General features: G+C 28.2%; 1 protein-coding gene across 2 annotated transcripts; it reads left to right on the top strand.

The window, feature by feature from the left end:
- The first annotated feature begins 1297 nt into the window (after window positions 1-1297).
- Window positions 1298-14460, top strand: LOC134833781 (uncharacterized). Of its 2 annotated transcripts, XM_063848227.1 has the most exons (9): window positions 1298-1503; window positions 6596-6681; window positions 6748-7071; window positions 7765-8112; window positions 10081-10193; window positions 10255-10522; window positions 12780-13147; window positions 13205-13284; window positions 13901-14460. In XM_063848227.1, exons 1-9 carry the CDS (start codon window positions 1470-1472, stop codon window positions 14359-14361), a joined length of 2082 nt encoding a protein of 693 aa, XP_063704297.1. In that variant the 5' UTR covers window positions 1298-1469; the 3' UTR covers window positions 14362-14460. The 2 variants fall into 2 exon arrangements, with proteins under 2 accessions (XP_063704297.1, XP_063704298.1); XM_063848228.1 differs by lacking the exons at window positions 1298-1503; window positions 6596-6681; window positions 6748-7071 and adding an exon at window positions 7086-7277.
- The last annotated feature ends 1065 nt before the right edge of the window (window positions 14461-15525 follow it).

The raw sequence follows: 15525 nt of genomic DNA on the forward strand, positions 1-15525 counted from the left end.
TGTCAATTTTTTTCGACAATTTTTTGAATATTTTTTAGTTTGACCCCCCTTTTTCCCCGTATTATCGTAGTTACTCCTCATAGTTTTTCAGAAAGTTCAGAGAGTTTTACATTTTATAGATATATTTTCAAGTATTTATGCTAAAAATTAAAAAAGAAAAACAATAAAAAACACGTATTTTTAAAATTTCAAATGCTCGTATCTCCAGATTTTAAAAGGCCATATCCAAAGCCACAAAACAAACGTTTTAAGTCTCAAGATGGGAATATAGTTTGTTTTTCACTTTTCTTTGGTCTGCCAGCTTTTGTAAATTTCACGTGGATGGCGTCATATAAAAATTAAGTCTTTCCATTTTTACAGCATTTCGAATTAAAAATGCAGTATTAAACTCGAGTAAGTTACGCTGTGCCCCATATTTTTTTTTGTTCCCAATAGGGATTTTAGTTCCTAATGAGTTCTCCATAGTAGAAATTAGGCACTCCAACTTTTAGGTTTAAGTTTAAACCAAAAATTTAAGTTTTATATTTATTTTGAATATTTCAAATTAAAAATCGTTTGAACGTTTCTAAAATGTCCTAAAAAAGACTACAAGTTTGAATACAATAATACAATAATGTTTTATTTCTTCGACTTAATTTACATGAGATGACTATACTTAAGTTACATACATAATTTTATAAACTTTCAAAGGGACTCTACAAGGCACAGATTTTAACAGTAAAGGATATCACAATAAATAGACTACTTAAAACTAATTAAAACTAATATCACAGCATCACGGTTCGATCCTTTGATGGGGCATGGCCGATGGCATTTGGTGGAGACGTCACATTTTGGTACATGAAAAGAAAACATAAAAAAAAACGAATCAAAAGCCAGCGCCCCAAATGTTCAAATTATTTTGATTAGGACTCACCTACTAGAGATGAATCCCACGATGAATTAGGGGTTGACTTGTTGTCGTCGGCTGTGATGACGGCAGAGTCCGGGGGTGAAGCGCTACAAGTTTGAATTTTGGGAGATTAAACTTCGTTCTTTAGACGACTACTTTTTCTATTTTTTTTTATTATAATAAATAAAATTAGAACCAACAAATGAACTTAAATATGGCAAACGTTTTTCCATTGGAAATACCCAAGAATTGAGAGTAAATATATTTTTCTATATTCACAATTGAATATCATGACTTTTCTCAGTATATCTCTTCCATACAGTATTTAGAAAAATCAGTTATAGTTTAAATGTTTGATTTGTAAAGACGTACAAAATAAGTTGGTGCTAATCAAAAATCATTTAATTAAAAATAATGTACAAATAATAAAGTGAAATATTGTCTCTACAATAAAAAAAAAATAAAATAAATAAAAAAGATAAATATAAAAGAAAAACTAAAAGCTAAAAAAATACATACATACTTATACATAATTAAAGACTTTAACATTAGTATAAATACAAATTAGTATGCAAATATGAACCTCCTACGTTTATTTCTACTTTTGGCAGGTGATCTTAATTTGGATTTAGTCTTATATAAATCTAATAGATGGAATTAATTGACAATAAACCTTGAAAATTTTTAATTTCTTCAAGGTCAAATAAAATAAAATTCTGCAAAAGAATACTACGTTCGTATAAAATGAATTAAAGTTGTTTGATACAAATATCTATTTAATTTTAGATTTTTTATATGATTGTACGTATATTGCTTTATTTTTAGGGAGTGCGTGACATGCATCGACAAAAATATATTCATATCATATTTATTTATATTTACTGTACATACATGTGCTCTACTTAGCAAAGTTATAAAAATTATAACAAAATTGCACATCAATCAATATTATCCAGTAAAATTGAAATTTTTACCTTGCCCATAATCATCATCGCTTTTTGAAATATTGAATAAAATAAAAATGCCGTTTAACAGATTTAGAGATAAAAATCTGTGGGTTTAACTGAGTGATTCTTTGGGTATTGTGATTTTTACCGCATTTGAATTTTTTTGAAAAAAAAAATGCGGTATTGTGCTCGTAATGTCGTCCGTTCGTCCGTCAGTGTGGTGTGCCTTTTTAATTTTGTTTGAATTAGCAGGTTTAGCGAATTCTTTTTAAATGACAGATTTGACAACGTATTCAAAAAAATTATCCGTTTGAAATTTAAATTAGTGTTCTTCCGTTTTAAAATGTTGTCGATGAAAATTAATGAACATTTTTGGAAAAACTCGAAAATTCATGTAAGATCATGGAATTAAACACATTGAAATGCTATTCATTCTCGTTTTTACATATACTGAATTAAGTAAACTAAGTGGCGTCCAAAATAAATATGTCAATAAGAAAATTATATATCAATCAAAAAGTACTTAGGCAAGTAAAACTGCAAAAAATGTTTCACACGTCCTAACCTTGTCCTAACCCATTACTTTTCTTAAAATCAAACGAGCGAATATACTTATTTGATTTTTTTTTTAACTGTTTAACAAAAGTGAAGTCACTTTGACCATCAAAAATTGGTTTAAATGTACGTCATATTTTGTAATTTTTAAAAGGTTTTAACTTATACTTAAAAAAAATGAAAATTCAAATTTTGAAGTTTTTCAAAAATTTTACAAGCCAATCACTAATGCAAAAATCACAATAACAAGGTTTTTCAAATATGGAATAGTTTTTTCTCATGGTTTCAAAAACATAGTCTAATTCACCAAGAAACACATTGCAATTATTTAATTTTTTTACTACTTTTTTGACGTTTATGAATGTTAAACATTGATTAATCTAATTAATTGATTTTTTTTTAAGAAATTAATTTTTGTTTTTATTATTTCAAAGTTTTAAGTCAAAATTGAAATAAAATTTCACAAAATAAAAAATTTAAGAAAAAATAATAAATTTGGTCACGTGACTCAAAAAATTTTTTCATTTAAATTTCTATAGAAATAGGCATGTCACAAAACATTACACATAATATCTAAATTCAAAAAGTTAACCCCTCAGAGTTCAAGATTATGCGCCATTGATTCCAAAAAGCCCAAAACCCAAGGCCCGAAGCCCAAAGGTTACCACGTGAAAAAAAGGTTCCGCGGGCTGAAACGTAAAATGGCAGTTTAAAGGGGTAGACGAATTTCGTTTACCATAAATCCGTCTAAATTAATGCTTTTGTGCATAAAACATAAACCAATAGACGCAAAATTAAAAAACAAATCGATTGATATGCATGACTCACTAGATCAATGAAGAAACTATTGTCAAAAATTGGGTTTAAAATGGAAAAATAGGCCAAAATGCTCCTCATGCGATCTCTTCATGTCATCTTTTCTTCAAAAATACTCAAGATAGTCATAATTAAATGCATATCAAATGAAACGACACTCTTTTAGCTCTTCATTAAACATATTTTTATTTTCTAATTCTTAAGAAAATTATTATTAAATGGCCAAAAATAAAAATGAAACAAAAATACATGTTTTCTAAACTATTGATATATCTTAGAAAAAATGTTATATTCCATATCAGAAATTATTTTTCATCAGAGAATATTTTTCAAAGTTTCATAGAAAACATGGACAATGAATCTGATAAAGAGAAATTTGAAGCTGTAAGGCTCTTAAACTTCTTTTTATGAACTCTAAAAGCATAAAAAACGAATAAAAAGTTCATTTTTAATATATTTGTAGTATATGTTTGATATACTACTTTGTTTTTACCGCACAAAAAGGGCCCATTTTGTGAAACGCCTCCTTAAGTGAAAAAGTATCCTTATTTTTATAGTCGAGAAATTTTTGAAAAAAATTAAAATTTTTCAAAAAAAAAAATTTTTTTCTGGACTTCAATGGAGAAGTGTTAGAGCATCTCAAAAATGCTAATTTAGGCCATTTTTCCAATTTTTCTGAAAATTGCCCTCATATATTTTTTTGTAGTACATGTTTGATTGATATACTACTTTGTTTTTACCGCACAAAAAGGGAAAACGCCGGCCTAAAAACATTGAAAAATTGTCAGAATTAAAGACGGTAAGGTGCTAAACGACAGTAAACTTTCCAAAGAATTCGAATCCAGGCATTAAATTTCCCGGCTTGAACAAAAAAAAAAATCTAGAGCCCAGGCCTCAAAGTTGGAAAAGATATCGAAAAAATAACATTTTTTGGGCAAAAAAGTATAGCCGAGAAATTTTTGAAAAAAATTAAAATTTTTCAGGGAGATACGGAAATTGACAAAAACTTTAAATTTTGAACATTTTATTTTGATGTATGACATATTTAGAAAAATTTGAAAGACATTTGATATATTTTAATAAATTTTGAGGATGCTAAATTTTGAATTTGCTCAAAGCACTTGTGTTCTCAATAATCAAAATGATATATTCATATAAATTCACAAAAAATCATTTAAAATTTCAAAATATTTTTCTTTTGCAATTTTTACATTTTCTTATAAAATTCTCATACATTGCTACAAATTTTTGAAAATTTTTGCAAACTTTACGATATATCTTCATTCTCTATCGAATAAGCAACAAATTTCATAAAAATATCGTTGCTAAAATTTTTGCAAAGATTTGTAAAGATTTGCAAATGTTTACAATAAATATTTGCAAATATTTGCATATCTCAGTTTTAAAAGGCTCTCCTGGACGCTACGGAAGCAGTATTGAGCTAAAACCAGCAAATCTCAAGAGAGCTTGGCGAGATCTTTCTAATGATACATGGCATTGTCTCCATCACATGTAGCAAATGTTGAGATTTGTGGGGTTTTTTGCGATTTTTTGCAAATTTGCGAAACTTTGGACCTCAATTTTTCATGTTTTAAAAACATGACAGCTTAAGTGTGTTACACTGTTAGATAGTGCTCGACTAGCTCTCTTAAAATTTGCTAGTTTTAGCTCGATACCCTTTCTGTAGCGTTCAGGAGAGCCATTTAAAAATCGAGATTTGCAAATATTTGCAAAGCTTTGAAAATATTTTCAAATATTTTTGCAAAAAACCTTTGCAAACTTATTTTAATGAAATTTTTTGCTCATTTGATTTGGCGTAGCACCATTAAATTTGGGTGCGACGATTTGAAAACTTGCGCCTTTTTGGACGATGGCGCCCCCCAATAAAAAATTTTTCACAGAAAATTCATAAAATTTACAATTATTAGAATGCCAATTTCTATGGTTTGAAAGGCGTCTTTTTATCAAAATTAATAAATTTACTTGGCGTTCTAAAGAAACATAAAATTGAATTAAAAATGAGTATTATTAACATACAAATAATTTTTTAATTTAAAATTACGAAAATTCTACTTTCGCCCAGAAAATGCGCCTTTTTGCCATTTTGCGCCTGCGGCGGATTGCCGCACTCGCCGCATCATTGTTTCGCCTAAGTGAACTAAACATCGACTCGGAACACAAAAGGACTTATGTAACAAACATATACTATAATTCGAATTTGCTTTCCTAATTCAATGTACTTTTTAATGAAAATTTGCTATTTTTATCGGTTTTTTAATCAAAAATCACCAAAAAATGTCAAAAATTTTCCTTTTTTTCCAATTATTTTTTCGACAAAATCGGAGGGGGGTGACACAAAATTAAATTAAATTAAATGGCCTTATTATGCAATAACAGAGCATAAATAACACAAAAAATGATTTTGAGAAATTTTGATATTCGACTTGTCAGTTATTTGTATACATTTGTGCGATTAATTTCTTTTTTATAAATGTTTGCAACTGGCGTATTCAAATATAACTCAAATTTTTAATTTTTTTTTTTTTTTGAAAATCTCGTCTTTACGCATATTTTCTCATTCTTAACTCAATTTTGTCAAAAACTGCAGTTGTGCGATTATCCTTTTCGCCCTTGACTTGTTTTTTTTTTGCTTCCAAGCTACTTTGGGCGATACAATTTTAAAAATATTTTGAATTTTTTAAACATTAGGAAGGAAGAATATTTATTAACGAACAACACAAATAGAATTTCCTAATTATTTATTACAGCATAACTCGACTTGTCGTCCGTGTGTGTGTGTATGTCCCTGTGCCCCTGTGAATTTTTTTTAGTAACTTTTAGTTATTTGAGGACTTTCTGGTTTACAAGTTGAATGGAATTGTAAAAGGGTCTTAAGTAGCATAAAAATGTGAAATGAGGAGTAAGAGATTGTGTAATGAGAAGATGAAATTAGCGAAGTTGAAACTTGTAAACTTGGTAAACTAAAATTTTAAAAATAGCTTAAATTTTTTTGATGCTTGATATCCCTCGAAAATTTACAAAATAATTAGGATGGACAATGAAAACATACATAAATGCATTAAAAAACCAAATTCTGCACGATATTCAAATATATATATTATATATTTTATTACAATTTAAATATATTTATATTGTAAATATAATCTCGCAAAATGGGCACTCAAAATTAATGAAAATATCAGTAGTTTATACTTCTTGTTTTTAATGAAATTTTAGATAACTTCAAATATTCAAATTAACATAAAACATGAATTTTTGGTTAAAACATGCATCACAGAAAATTGTAGTACCCAATTTAAGATATGCCCATTTTGGGAGATTATACTAATACATGTATTATACACATGTATGTAATTATTTCCAGGCTTGTATCCCAATATAATACAGTGTAAGCGTTATGATGGAATACATAGGACTAAATGTGATACAGATGAACAGACTAAAATTAAAGTGAGTCTCTTTCTTTTGTTTAAAATTTAAAGCTTATATTATTTATTTATTTTTTAAATATTTTAGATCAAAAATGATAATAATATAACTCGTCGTTTATCTTTATTAAGAGAACATATGCAATTGAGAGTGTCTCTTATAGGACCAGAAATTGATGCTTACATTATTACCTCATTCGATGAACATTTGAATGAAAATTTACAAGAATTTGATGAACGACACATTTTTATAAGTGGATTTACAGGAAGTTTTGCAACAATTGTTGTAACATTAAAATCAACAGCATTATGGACAGATGATAGATTTATATCTTTAGCTAACCAGGAACTAGATTGTGAATGGAATATATTCAAATCAGGAGAATCTCCCACCATTTCAGAGTGGCTTGCAGTAAAATACTTTTTATAACAAACATATTACTACTAGAAAATTATAAAACTGAAATCAAGAAGTATATTTTGAAATTAGTAGGCGGGTTCATGCCAGCCTGTAAAATATATAAGCCGCTCCCAATCAAATTTAAAAGTTCTATTCAAAAATCAAAAGAAAAATATTTTACAGAAAAACATCGTTTGATTGTTGATACAAAAAAACTTGTAGGTTTGATGTTGAGCGGCTCAACTTAAAATGATATCTATACATATACATATATCAAATGTCAAAAGTCAATAGGACAAATCACATAGGTATATGCAGTTTTTTGAACTTTTTGAACCCTTTTTATATTTTTCATCTCTTTCTTTATTGATAATTTTTATGCTTTAGAACGTTAGTTACGTTTTTTAAAAGCTGTTATTCTGTTCAATTTTTGTCTCAGTTAAATAAAATCTTAAACCGAAACGGGTTTGACAAAAATTAAAATAATTAAATTTAATCGCCTTCAGCAAGTTGTGTTATGTGCAATATAAGTCGTTTAAACTTGAATATACGTCTTTTCACACACGATCTCATTTTTAACTCAATTTGTTCAAAAAAAAAAAATGTATATAGGTTTGTGCGATTTATCCTATTATTGAATTGAATCTTACTGAGACTTGACTTTTTAATAGGTATTTGGTATATTTTGTCTTATTTTTGTTTTAGCAAGAACTACAGGCGGATGCTAGGGTTGGATCGGACCCTAAGATGGTTCCACACAGCACATGGATTAAATGGGAAAAGAAAATGAATGAGAAAAGTCTTCGACTCGTGCCTATTAAGAATAATTTAGTTGATCTCGTATGGAAAACTAACCGTCCAGAGCCTCGGCAATTTTCCATAAGAGTACACCCGCAAATGTATGCTGGAGAAAAATGGCAATCAAAATTACAAAGATTGAGAAAAGCTTTATCATCACATGAAGTTGATGCAATGGTTGTTACATCTCTTACAGAAATAGCGTATTTATTAAACTTAAGAGGATTTGACATTCCATTTATACCTGTGTTTAAGGTATCTAACTATTTTATTAACACAAATTTGCGTGCATAAAATTTGAGGCTATAAAAGGCATAAAATTTAACACTTATTAACTAAGAAAACGTCCCATTTTGTCAATGGCTTGCCAAGTTTTTTTTTCAAGTGAATGTTCAAAACAATTTCACGGCTTTTTAAGCTGAGATGCAAAGTTTATTATTGATAATACCTATAATTTTGGTTTATTACAATACAATACAATAATGTTTTATTCTTTCGACTTAATTTACATGAGTTGACTATACTTAAGTTACATACATAATTTTATAAACATTTAAAGGGACTTTACAATGGCACAGATTTTAACAATGAGGGATATCACAATAAATAGAATACTTAAAACTAATTAAAACTAATATCACAGCAACACGATTCGATTTTGGTTTAATCATTGAGATTATGCTCAAAAAAAAAAAAATATTAAGATAAAAATTTGACCAAAAAAATTTTTGCAAAAGCCTGAAAAATGATCATGTTTTTAAACACTTTTGTTAGAAACATAGGGCGGATCCAGCAAATGCCCCCCCCCCCTTTCCGACTCAAAATGTACTAAAAATTACATAAAAGATTAGAAAATAAACAAAAAACGATTTTTTATTAATTTGTTCCCCTCTCAGAGCTTTCTTACATCTCTCTGGACCCGCCCTTGTAAAACCGTTGAAATCTAGAAAAAAATTTTTTTTCGAAAAAATTTGATTTTTATCAAAAATTTCTCGACTATGAAAAAGAGGATACTTTTTTGCCTAAAAATGTCATTTTTTTCACCATTTCTCCCAACTTTGAGGCCTGGGCTCTAAAATTTTTGTTCAAGCCGGGAAATTCTATACCTGAATTTGAATTCTTTGGAAAGTTTACTATCGTTTAGCACATTACCGCCTTTGATTCTGACATTTTTTCGATGTTTTAAGGCCGGCGTTTCACAAAATGGGCCCTTTTTTGCGGTAAAAACAAAGTAGTATATGAAACATGTACTACAAATATTTGTACTTTTGATTGAAAAACGATAACAGTACATAGCCAGTTTTAATTGAACTGATAATAGAAATTAGTTTAAAAGCAAGTTATAAAAAAATTTAAATAAAATAAAAAATAATTTTTTTAAAAGATTTTTCATTAAGTTTTAAGATTTCAAAAAGAGGTTGACTACTTTTTTTTGTATCAATAAAGCAATGAAAATGTTTCAATGAAATAAAAATTAGATTTTAAATATTAGTTTAACGAATTAGTTTATTTTTTAGATTTTTTAAGCTACATAATACTAATAGCAAAAAATTACTAAAATTTGAAAAATGTCTTAATTTGAAAATCGGTATTCGATATCACTAATAATATTTTTAAAATATTAATTATTATTATTTTTTTTTAAATTTTGAAAATTATTAATTATTAATTAAAAATTCAATTCGGATTATTGAAATTTGGGAGCATGTTGTGTGCATGCAGAATGCATGTCGACATATATGCTACATGCATGCATATTTTTTTACATGCAACGTGTGCAAGTGTCCGACAAAAAAAGTTTAGAGAAAGAAATTCATCTCTATCACGATTTTTAATATAAAAATTCTTGAAAATTAAAACTATTATACAAAGTTTTTATAAATTTCTTAAAATATTATTAAAAAACACAGAAAAATGGTAATTTTTTGATGGAATTATTCTGATATATTTTGTCCATCACAATTGAATTTTTTATGAATATTTTTGACTTTTGTGATATATTTTAACGATTTATGATGTTTTTCGAACAATCCATTTTATTTAACTTGAACGCGTTCGATGAAAAAAAAATTGGAAAATCATTGATGTCCATCGATGAACAATCTTAACCCATTAACTTTTTTTTTTATTTTGATTAAATTATTTTGAGCATGGGACAAAAACATAGAAAAAAATTGGAGCAACCTTAATAGTAGTTATCTTGTACCTTTTGTTTTCATATAGGCTTATATGATAATTACCCACAATGAAGCATACTTGTACACAAATAAAACAAAAATCACCCTTGGAATTGAGCTTCATTTAAAACTTAAAGAATGCTCAGAAAACTGTATCTAGTGAGTGTTGTGTTTTAAGTATTTAAATTAATTTTTAATCAAATTTTGTTTAATATTTTAGTTTGAAAAAATATGAGGATATATTTGATGATATTCGAACATTCTCGCAAAAATGGAGGCGCGTTCTCGTTCCAGCTCCTAGTACATTTGATCATGGAGCATCGGAAGCTATATATTCAGCATTTCATGATGGAATGGTATTTGAAAAAGTATCACCAGTGATTTATATGAGAGCACAAAAGAACGAGGTCGAAAGAGAAGGAATGAAAAGAGCTCATATTCGAGACGCTGCAGCTATGTGTGACGTATTTGCATATTTAGAACAAAAGGTTGTTCAAATTATTAGTAAAGTTTCTATAAGGGTGTTCCGAAAACTTAACTTTCTTTATCAGAAAATCTAAATAAAATTCCTATCCCCCATGGTTTTTATTTCAGAAATGTAAGGCAAAACAGAAAACGTTTGTAAACAGTATGCTAGCATTTTGAATGCATTTGTGCGATTTATTCTTTTTGTTGCAATTGTGCGATCTGTCATATTGAAATAAAACTCGTACTTTTTAATTTTTTTTTAAATCTCTCAATGTATTTTAAAATACTCGTCTTTAAGCATACTTTCTCAACTCAATTTTGTCAAAAACTGCAGTTGTGCGATTTATCCTTTTCGTCCGGGATCTTTATAAATTAACTAGATAATTTTTACAACAACATGTTTTGTGTTTATTTTTCCTAATTTCCCGAATTATTTTCCCAATCATAAAATTTTGCACTAAAAAATTTCGTGACGAAGTTTGCCATGCATTTTAAATTATTAAAATTATTTTGACGACACCTTTAACAGTAGTAATTTAAAATGTTTTTGACACTTAAATGATAAATTTCAAAATATTCAGTCAATTTTTTTCAAAAATAAGAATTATAAACAAAAAATGTTAAGAGACCGAGTTTTGACATTCAATTTCTTACAGATTTTTAATTTCTTTTATCATTGTCTACATTACGGTCAGAAAACTTGTTTCATTTTAAGTACATACCTATGTGAGTTTACCGTTTTGTATTTTTTTTTGTCAGATTTTTTCAAGAATGATTCAAGAATGCTCATCAATGAACCATTAATGATTTGTTTCCATAATTTTATCCATCAATATCCATACGCTTAAGGCTATGTAATTTAATTATTTCACTTTATGTCGTATGAGGATTTTGATGAAGCCCCCCCCCCCTTATAAAAAATTATATAAATAATTTATATATGCTACTTTTTTGACGTTGATTATTCACAATAAATAATTTACAAAGAATGTCCGCAAATGGCATTTGAAGGGACGGATAACGATCTGAAGACCTTGACGGAGCCCGCTAAAGAATGGCTATTATCTCTGAATTTATGATTTATGAAAAAAGAAAAATTTGTGAAAATTAAAGGCTAACGCTAAATAAATAAATAAATTAATTTTTGATTTTATTATTTCAAACTTTAAGTCAAAATTTAAATGAAATTTCACAAAATAAAATTTAAGAAAAAATTATAATTTTGCTCACGTGACTCAAAAAATTTGCACATTTATGGTGAAAAATTTAACAGAAAAAATCATGCTGGAAGCGATGAGTGATCTTGAATGCACCCTTGAATGTTATTATTAAATTGTATTATGTTATGTTTTATTTAATGATAAGGGTTATTTAATGGCGGATTTACAGAGAGGCTGCAGCCTCAGGCCCCGAGATTTCAGTAGAAAGAAATCTTAAAATAAGCTTTGAAAAATAATATTGTACAATACCATTTATTGCTAAATAAATTATTGCTCGCAAATATTATGGAAAATATATTATATTGTTAAATATATGTATACCCCATAAATAAAAATGATATTGTTCCAAGTCTTCCTGCGAAATACGCTTAGTTGGCAGAAAACTCGCCACTGAATTCCAAAACCGTTATATGTTTCACTTAACATTTAAGAAAAGAAAATCATTGTTTTTATAGAAATTTGTAGGGTTCTCCCCATGCACATGTCGACATGCATATGTCAACATATACATATGTCAACATATATGCTGCATATATCGAAATGTAAAACTGACATGGAAAAAATAGGTAGTTGGTTTTAAAAAAAATTTAAACCAAAAATTGAATATACCAGGCACGCTGGTATATTCATAAAAATATACCAAACAAGATAGGTTTTTAGAACACCCTTAATCTTTCGTATGAAAAAATTGCAAATTGTTCAATTTTTAACTACATATATTCTGTGATATTATTTTTAAATTTTGACTTATTTTTTTTCTTTTCCAAAAATCATTCATCCAAAAAGTCAAAATTGTTTGAAAAAAACTAAAATATCGGTGATATCATATCATATCACTGATATGACTACAACTTACTTAAAAAATCAGTCGTTTCATATGAAAAAGTTTTTCAAAGTCGGTAATTTTTTATATACCTAACACAAAAAAATAAAATAAAAGCGAAATAAAATAAGTTTTTGGAACACCTTAAATATAAAATTAAGAAATTGAAAACTTTTTAAAATTTAATTTATTTTTATATAATATGTTGATATGTGTATTAACTTAACATTTCAGCATTTAAATGGCGATCGTTTTACTGAATTATCTTTGAGTGCAAAAATCGACAGTATACGACTGTCAACAAATTTTTCTAGAGGATTATCCTTGCCAACGATTGTTGCTGTTGGTGTACATGCAAGTGAACCATATTATATGCCAAACAACCAAACCAATTCTGAAATAACTGATAAACATGTGATATTAATTGAGTCGGGGGGGCAATACATAGATGGGACAACAGACGTCAGTAGAACAATTCATTTAGGAGAACCCACACAAGAAGAGCAAAAAGTATATACAAATGTATTGATTGGTTTGATTCGCCTGTCTATGTTAGAGTTTCCCGCAAACATGAGGCCCGCTGGAATCGATGCAATAGCAAGGTAATAAAGAATTTTGAGATACAATATAACAGAATTGTATTAAATATAATAAAAAAGGGGACCCCAATGGACATTTGGAAATGATTATGCACATGGAACTGGACATGGAATAGGATCTTATTCGTCAGTTTATGAATGTAAGATATCTTATGATATTTTATTAGCATGTAGATAATAAAGATCCCAACTTCAATTTATATCAGCATTTAAAACAAGTTTAAACATTTTCCATCGGTTATAAGGCAACATTTTTATACATAATTTTTACCGCATTTTAAAGAAAAAAATGCGGTATCAAACTCTACTTTGTGTATGTCACCTAGTTTCAAAAATTTTTCCAAATAAGGGTATCATATGTAGTAAGATATATGTAGGTGTTAGTAGTTAACATAGTTCCCAGTAGTGGCCAAAAGTGCCTAATATTTTCCAAAATTTCTATAAATTTCTTATTATTATGCTTTTTTACTCTGTAAGATACTCAATATTCGATATATATCCCACCTAATGTTCAGAATGTCTATGAAACCTGAAACATTTAGGATTATTGTTATGACCTAACATTCTATATTTTATTTTACTTGTAAAAAATTTTAAAGATAATGTTTGTCGAAATAGATTGTGAGCTTAAGTTTTTAGCTATCTTTTACCCTAACCAATTAATTATACCAATCATTGGAAAATGTGGGTTCGGGATCTTAAGTATATGATAAAAAGGAAAAATAAAATAGATTTATTTTTTTATTCATTTATTAGCACCAGCAAACATTGCGTTCAACAATCATAACAATCACCCATTTAAAGAAGGGTACTTTTTCACTACTGAACCTGCATTTTATCGTCCAGGATACTTTGGAGTTCGGTTAGAAAATGTAGTAGAAGTTATTGATACTGGAAAAGTACACCCTAATGGAGAAAAGTTTCTTGCTATCAAAGATGCTACTTTGGTTCCATTTGAACCTAAGCTAATTGATCGTTCAATGATGAGCGCCCCAGAGAAAAAGTGGTTAAATGATTATAATGCAAGAATCAGAGAAGAAGTTGGAAAATATTTAAAAGAGACTATACGCAATGAAGCTTTCTATTGGATGATGAATAAAACTCAACATGTCATTGAATATTTACCTGAATCTGATTACAAAAGTATTGGTGGCACTAATTGCTTTATAACAAGCTTTGGAATAGTTTTTATTGGTTTGTTATTAAATTATTTTTAAATAGGACATAGTAAATAGTTCAAACAAACAAAATTTTATTATATCTTTTAGAGGAATCAAAACTTATAAAACTAAAGATTAATGTTTTCCTAATAAATATTTAACATCAAAGATTGAATTGAAGCACAACTCAATTTTTTTTTTTATTTAAATATTTTTTTTTTTTTATTTTTTTTTCACATTTTCGGCCATAAATGATTAATGTATTCTGATAAGGATTGTCATCCTGAGCAAAACCCAATCGGTCATTTTAAATTATGACTCATCATTGAGCCGCGAAAGACGTTTTCAAACATTAACAAAAATTAATTTCTTCAAGAAACAGTTTTGTTTGGCTTCCAACGACTGTTCAATCATTAAAATCGGACTTATAGTTGTGAAGTCATGCGCAATTTAAGATTTTACGCGAAAAAAATCCCCGAAAACGTCTTTCGCGCGTCAACGATGAGTCATAATTTAAAATGACCGACTGGGTTTTGCTCAGGATGACAAGTCTTATCAGAATACATAATTCATTTATGGTCGAAAATGTGAAAAAAAAAATTTTTATTTTTACCCTTTTCATTAAATGAAACCAAATCTCTAAAAACCAATAGAAAATACTATTCGATTTCAATTGGGACTTCGAAATTATTTTTACCACAGTTTGAAGAAAAGTCGCGGTATTAAACTCCATAAATCGCGTGTATGTGTGTACACCTTCGACTGGAATTTTGTGTGCGGCCTTTGCTAGTTTTTGACACTGGAAAACGAGTTCCGTCGTCGCCGGTCAAAATAGTTGAATTTCAAAAATCAAGTTGATACTTGGCAAATCTAATCACTACCTAATTAAACATAAAACTTCATTGAGATTTTACTTCAAATAAAAAAGTTGCATAGGAATCGTAGTTTAAGCAGGTTCCACGAAGCCCAACTTTGTAGTCTCGTATATCAGCTTTCAAATAGACGTCAAATTTATTCAGAGTTTTTACTTGTTTTCATCTAAATTTAACTGAGTTTTAATGTTTTCGTGGCAAAAAAATAATCTTAAATGTATCGTCTATCGTCGAACAAAAAGTTGTCTTTACGCCTTGTAAAATAATTTCATTTCAACGGGTTTTTTGAATGTAAGTTTTAAAAGGATGCGCATGCACCACACTTTCTCCCATAATTGAGTTTCCGTGC

Source organism: Culicoides brevitarsis, chromosome 3 (assembly GCF_036172545.1).
Source record: "Culicoides brevitarsis isolate CSIRO-B50_1 chromosome 3, AGI_CSIRO_Cbre_v1, whole genome shotgun sequence".
Lineage (NCBI taxonomy): Eukaryota > Metazoa > Arthropoda > Insecta > Diptera > Ceratopogonidae > Culicoides > Culicoides brevitarsis.

Bases quoted from the DNA above. Each gene is read 5' to 3' on its own strand.
- LOC134833781 (XM_063848227.1), top strand. From the start codon at position 1,470: ATGAACCTCCTACGTTTATTTCTACTTTTGGCAG. The intron at 7,072-7,764 runs GTAAAATACTTT...TTTTTGTTTTAG, and splicing joins CCATTTCAGAGTGGCTTGCA to CAAGAACTACAGGCGGATGC. The intron at 13,285-13,900 runs GTAAGATATCTT...TTCATTTATTAG, and splicing joins TTATTCGTCAGTTTATGAAT to CACCAGCAAACATTGCGTTC.